Raw genomic sequence first — 7,273 nt, 5'->3', positions numbered from 1 at the left:
AAGTCACCACAGGTCAGAGAAGATGATACCTAGCAGGCCAAAAAAACATGGCAGATTATTCAAAGAACCAGCTAATTTAACAAGACAACAGTTTGAGCGGGAGCAGGCCTCTCCAGACTCACCTGTATAGGAACTTCTTCACATCATGTGCCATCACACTGACCAAAGTCCCAAACATTTTCCTTTGCAGATGAGTATTTGTTATTTCTTTTCAAACACTTGCCACAACAGTACCAGTTAGTTGACAGATGCTGCCAAGAGCTTAAGAATACAGTTTTCAGAAGCAAAATGCTAAGCAGTTTGTTGAGCAATAAAACTCTCAACAGTCACACACAACTAGGCATGACGGTCCTTATAAATAGAAACAACACGAAACATTACAACTTTCTCATCACTGCCAAAACCATTAAACCCAGCTTGCACTTGACAATAACATCAACATCACCAATATACCAGCTTGAAGGATAATTAAATGTACCTCACCTGAACAGCAGGTTAGACTACATTTTGGATGGATTTCTATCAAAGGACATGGCCTCTGCATAATCACCCACCATATGTTGAAGGGATGTTTGGAGATCTTTGGTTCACTGGGCATCTTATCTACTTGTTTGGAGAGAATCAGGAAATCTCAAAGCCTGAGTGCATCTAGTGTGAAGAGAACATACTGCAACCACTACAACGTGGGTAGGCCGTTAAACCGAGGTTCCCATCCCTCCTCCACACATAAACCTACTTACTTTTACGCTTGTATCTTATCAAAGAGACCATCATTAAAAACCAATCTGCTCAAGTGGGGTCACTGTGAGGGATTGTCATGGCGCGTAATGTAGGTGCTGTTTGGACAGCTCGTTGCTGCCTCTGATGTCAGGGAGTTCCATTTAAGATGGTTTTGAGAGGAGTGGGCCTGCAACACAGCTTTTGGCCATCAGTGGCGTCAGTGGAAACTGTCCTGGGTTCTAACAAAGGTACTGTTGGAACACTGCCTGTTTAATATTTGTCTTTATTCTGTCACTTTGATAAATGAATAATCCGTGCGTAAACATTGTGTAACTCAGCTACGTTTGACTAATTTGGTCATGTTATTGTTTGAATAAATTTAAATTCCATGTGGTGGAAGGGGAAGGAGTCTGAGAACATTATCTGGGCCATTTCGGCTGGATTTTTGGAAAGAAATGCAACACACACACACACACTGACATGGTTAAAACCCCTCCTTTGTGAATAGTGTTACAACTTCTGAGTGTTGGTGCCAACTTCATTTTGGCCATATTAGAAATCAATGCCATTACCATGTAGGCTTTAAATGTTATTTAGCTCCACCTGTGTGCACATCTGGATATCTGTATCACAGGAGACAGCCTCTCTCCATCACCTCCATCACCTCCCTTTAACCCGCGCGCCGCTCTCCAGCTGGAGGCTGCAGTCACTGCGCTCCTCACGCCAGGAGCGCATCGGAGCTTCGCGCAGAGAGCGTTTGTATTTGAATGATCTTACCCGACCCCCCCCCCCCTTTCTGTCTGTTTCTCCACGTCTGTGATGCAGACTACATTATGGGATTATTAAAAAAAAGATATATCACAGCAGAGGGATTTCCCACTCCGATGCCGGTGAGACAAACTTGAGGAATATTTGGAGATGAATGAGATGAATCTGCCATAAACACCGAACTACTTTCATCCCAGAAGTGGCGCATTGTGAGGATAGAGAGGTTGAATCCAGCTGGAGGTAAGATGATAGTTTTGTTGATTCGCAGTAGTCATTGGTGAGTTGTCCAGATCAGTAGGTTGGTGGAAATAGTGCATCAACAGGTTACTTGATTATTCCTTTCAAATTAAGTTGAAGAAATTTTTCCAAATTGAGCATATTCAAAATGGTTTTTTTTTCTCGATCCAGTCTAATTGTTTGTCAGTATGCATTTTAATTGTAAACCGGTAGCACCACGCTGTTCTGGCATGTGTATTGAAATAAATGTAATATTATTTCACCAAATCCTCAGCTGGGTCTGCGCAGTTTGCCAACATTCTAAATGAAATTCCTGACTTAACCTCATTCTCACTTTATTTATTATTCCATAAGCTGGATGTGCATAATTAGCTATGAGCAGGTAATCGCTTTTTTTTGGGCTGAATATCCATCTTCTAATCCTAAAGTTAGAGCAGAATGCATGGCTTTAAGCTTTTAAGCCAATAAAAAACACCAGATGAAAAGACCAAGAAGTCAAAGCAGCCACTTAATTAAATTGGTATTTCACCTGTTGTTCTGATGGCAATCCTCATTGTTAATCTTTCTTTTGACTGTGCTTGCTTTGGGCTGGTTTTAAAGAGAGAATACCTGTTGCACAGTGTGAAAAAAGCAGTCCATAAGAGAAACAAAAATATAACATTCACACTCCATAGTCATTCATTTTATGCATAGTTCACCTCAACAACAGAGCTGCTTATTGCAGATGGTTTATGTTTTATTTCAGTGGTCTGTTCTCTGTTTCCATTGGACTCTGACTTGGACACACTCATAGACACAAACACAGTTTTTTCACTGAGCTCGATCATCCCCTTTGCTGAAATGTAGTCACCAAAAACAGGACTCTGATCGGCGTCCATCCCGACTCTGCTGCCATGGTGAAATTGATGAACTGGCATCATAAACCCTCTCATGTTATTGGCACCAAACTAAGTTGTCATACCATGTTTGCCTCATGAGCATTGGCAGTGACAAGCACTTCAATCAGACCGCAGCTGGGCTATTGGCAGTACTGTGACTCCCCTCGTTCAATTACTTAGGCTGGGATTAATTTTCATCCATGCCCACCCCCTAATAAATTTTCAGAAATGTGTCAGCAAAGAATTCAGTGTCAACTCGTCACAGCTGATCATGTAGCAACATTTAAAGGGCAAGCTTTTCCGACTGTAGGGTGAGCAGAGTGATTTCCCTGGGTAGCAGTACCTGACCAAATAAAACACACAAAGAATGTCTGGCTTCAGGTAGAAAGCGCTGCCAAACATCCTGAGGTGCTCTTGTTGGACGTGCTATCAATCACGTCTGGTCTCAGGAGAGAGGATTTAAATGCTTAATCTATACTATTTCAGCTGCCTGTAGGGGTGATTAGTAAAAGGACATTGTGTTTTTCAGAAAGACACAAGTAAACAAGCTGTAACAACTAAAAGCTTTCATTCTGACTGATGGCATGGATTAATGACGTAGCAGAGGTCCCTTATAACGAGTGCCACCCGTTAATTTGGTTCAACATCCCCGGGAAGCAGGAAGGAAGAGAGATCACGTTCAATTTCTAATGATGATGACGACTGTGGACCTCACTTTTCATTTTCTGGACTTCATATAATCAATATCAAAATATATCAAGAGGAATGATTAACTTGTTTTCTGTCAACTTGACCATAACTGTGAGGATTGTAAACACCACTCATAATAAAAAGGTATCTTTAAAGTATTTCATTCATATCGTTACTGAGATAAGTCTTTATGTGTGCAGGTGAGATGCCATAATCCCCATGAGACAGCGAGGTATCATGGAGTCCTGGATCTTCCCATCGTCCCCTCCCAACCTGTCGGAGCACCTCATGTACGACAGCTACGTGCAGGGCAACGAGTCCGACCTCCACGGAAACTACACGGACCACACCTTCAATAAAACCAGCACGGTGGTCATCACCTGCTTGTACTTTCTGGTGTGCACCGTGGGACTCTGCGGAAACGCCCTCGTCATCTACGTGATCCTGCGCTACGCCAAGATGAAGACAGTCACCAACATCTACATCCTCAACCTGGCGGTGGCCGACGTGCTGTTCATGCTGGGCCTGCCGTTCATCGCCATCCAGCTGGCGTTGGTCCACTGGCCGTTCGGCCCCGTGCTCTGCAGGGTGGTGATGACCGTCGACTCCCTGAACCAGTTCACATCCATCTTCTGCCTGATGGTCATGAGCATCGACCGCTACTTGGCTGTGGTGCACCCCATCAAGTCCACAAAGTGGCGCAAGCCTCGCATGGCCAAGACCATTAACTTAGCAGTGTGGGGGGTGTCGCTGATGGTTAACCTGCCCATCGTTATTTACAGCGGAGTCATCACAAAGCACGATGGCTGCTTCTGCTCCATCGTGTGGCCCGAGCCGGAAGAGGCCTACTACACAGCGTTTATGTTCTACACCTTCATCCTGGGCTTCTTCCTGCCCCTCATGGTCATCTGCCTTTGCTACTTGTGCATCATCTTCAAGGTGAAGTCCTCGGGCCTCCGCGTGGGCTCGTCCAAGAGGAAGCGCTCAGAGAGGAAGGTGACTCGGATGGTGTCCATCGTGGTGGCCGTGTTCGTCTTCTGCTGGCTGCCTTTCTACGTCTTCAACGTCACCTCGGTGACGGGAACCATCAGCACCACTCCCATCCTGAGGAGCACCTTCGCCTTCGTGGTGGTTCTGGGATACGCCAACAGCTGCGCCAACCCCATCCTCTATGCCTTCCTGTCGGAGAACTTCAAGAAGAGTTTCCAGAATGTTCTGTGTCTTCAGAAGGTGGGAGGGCTGGATGAGACTGATCGCAGTGATAGCCGGCAGGATAAGTCTCGTATGATTAATGACCCCACGGAGACCCAGAGTACTCTGCTGAACGGGGACCTGCAGACCAGCATCTGAGAGGAAGGGGAGGGGACTTTCATACAGACTCATATATATATATATATATATATATATATATATATATATATATATATATCTGAAACAAGTAACAGTCTGCTCTTATCAGGGGTTCACAGAGGAACATGTCCCTTGTTAAGGAGGACAAAACGGCAACAGAATGTCAAACTGCACTGTTCCTCTATCTGCCTTTGACACATTGTTGGGTTTCTCTGGATGTTGATAAATCCATTCTAACGTAATCAGAAGTGCATACAACTGTTTACTCTGCGCTGTATTTGCAAATTAAATCTGTTCGACTGTTTGTTCTCAGTGTATTGACTCTGAGGTGGGGTAGAAGATACACTTAACGCCCACTTGTAAATGGTCCCCAGGGTGACATTCATTTTCCCTGGAGACCCAGGATTACATATATAGTTTCAGAGCAGAGTTTCAATACTGCTGCATTGTGTAAAAATAACGCCATAACAGTGTGTCCAGATGCTGGAAAACAACACACTGTTGTCAAAACTGGCAACAGTGTGTTGTCTGCTAGCGTCTGCTAGTTTTTTTCTCTTTTTGACTGTAAATAACGGTGCAGAAAATGGGCAAAGAGACGGTATGACAAGTCAAAGGATTTAAGTGTCACTTAGTTTAGATCTCTATGCTGACTTGTGAATAAGTAAAGGTTTTACTTTTTCAGACACAGAACATAATGAATGTCAGTGCCACTGATTCTTTGGTTTTGTAATACAGCATTCTGATTTATGTGTGGCTCATTTTACTTGTAAAGAAATGTATAAAATGTAAATGGTAATAAGTGCGTTCAGTCGGCGGGCAAATATTTCGTCCTGTGTCACTTGCTGTTTCAATATAGCTACATGCATAATTTATATTACATTAATGGTGCTGGCTCGATATACCGAGCCAGACTCTAACCAAAGTGCTGCTGAGATGTATAAAACTCAACTACAATGTTGAATCATATTATATAAATCAATGCCACTCTATGCCTGTTTTTACTGGACTGTTCTATTTCAAGGCTTATTTACCATTATTTATGTATGTCATGTACTAATGTTGCTGTCATTGCTTGCAGTTGTTATAGTAACTACTAAAAATGCCAAAAGGCACGATTCTAAATAATTCATATGAATGCTGAGCAGGGGCCCAGCTCTGTGTTGTTTTGTCATCTGAGAGCATTCAACCTTTTCAGATTATATTTTTTTGAAGGATTATTTTGCTCCCAAGAAGCAGATGGATCAATATACTGGAGGTAGTGAACTGGGATATAAGATGGATTTAAATATATTACATTTATAAACCCTAGTTCAATTTATTGTTCCACTGAGCTTCATTACAGAAAACACTGTTTTGTTTACCCGTCTGCTTCTTTTGATTTGCATACAAGAGGGGCTCAGCTTCTCACATGCTGGCTCCCATTGCAAGCTACTTGTAAACACTTCGTATAATGACACTGAACCATCGTCTGTTTCTGTCTCTGGGTGTGTCGTGACATGAATTTGTGGAGGGCTAGAACATTTATCCTCAAGAGGCTCTGGTGTTCCTTAATCATCATCACTGTGCTGTCCAAAGTTCATCCTGCCATCCTGTGACGATATCAATATCTATACATACATACAAACCACTGTAAGCATGTTGTTGTTTCCATCCACATTTGTCAGTCCTGCATGATACACAGAAGCACACACACACACACACACACACACACACACACACACACACACTCAACAGTATTGTGGAATTTGTATCGTGGTCTGTAACACCTCATTGCCTCTGAAAGACATGAAACATCTCTAGTGTCTTATATTTCCATAGCAACAGTGAGCAAGAGCGTTAGTCCCATGGTTACACCAATTAGTGAATAATAAAAATAATGAAATAACTCTGGACATGAATTATGAATGTCAACATTGTTCAGATGAGTGTAAAAAAAAAAGCAAAGGCTGCAAAACCAAACACCCAATACCTGATGAGTATAGTTTAGTTCAGTGTATAGCTTGTGTAAAACTAAATACAACACCTTGCGTTGTACAATATCATCCAGTTGTTAATGTTATAATTATGATTCTGGCAAAGACTTACAACAATGTTCATAGTAAATTTTATTTGTTAAGACTATAGTGCAGATGTTCTACTTGGCATTTGTTCCACTCGTCCTTAAGTTAAGTTTGTTTCTTTTTTATGAGCCCTATTTGAATTGCTCAAATGCTATGTCTCACAAGCTTTGTTAAAAAAACAAAATTGTTAAAAGCTTTACTGTTTCCATAGAACGTTTGCATCATGCATGTTCTTCCAGTTTCTGTTCTATTAAACTGAAACATACATTTAATGGAATGAATATGGATTGTATATAGTTGTGTTGAAACTAAATAAAGTAAGTAAATAAGTCAATTTTTGGTCCAAAATTGTGGGATCCTCTTACTGAAAAAGAGAAATGCTAAAAGATGCCTAATATTGAATAAAAAATGGTAAGACACTGTATGTTTACATTAATTCACACACTTGTATGAAATACTATGACGTATGATAAATATTTGAATATGAGGCTCCCTCATTGAAGATTTATACATTTCCTGTATTCACATTTTTTTAATACCTATATTGCATTTAATACTTAAGGCAAGTTT

General features: G+C 41.7%; 1 protein-coding gene across 1 annotated transcript; it reads left to right on the top strand.

Moving 5' to 3' along the window:
• The first annotated feature begins 3,530 nt into the window (after positions 1-3,530).
• LOC129098144 (somatostatin receptor type 2-like) lies at positions 3,531-4,643 on the top strand. Its single transcript, XM_054607122.1, has one exon. The coding sequence runs from the start codon at positions 3,531-3,533 to the stop codon at positions 4,641-4,643; it is 1,113 nt and encodes a 370-aa protein (XP_054463097.1).
• The last annotated feature ends 2,630 nt before the right edge of the window (positions 4,644-7,273 follow it).

Source organism: Anoplopoma fimbria, chromosome 11 (assembly GCF_027596085.1).
Source record: "Anoplopoma fimbria isolate UVic2021 breed Golden Eagle Sablefish chromosome 11, Afim_UVic_2022, whole genome shotgun sequence".
NCBI classification, from domain to species: domain Eukaryota; kingdom Metazoa; phylum Chordata; class Actinopteri; order Perciformes; family Anoplopomatidae; genus Anoplopoma; species Anoplopoma fimbria.
This window is presented reverse-complemented; position numbering and strand designations above follow the sequence as displayed.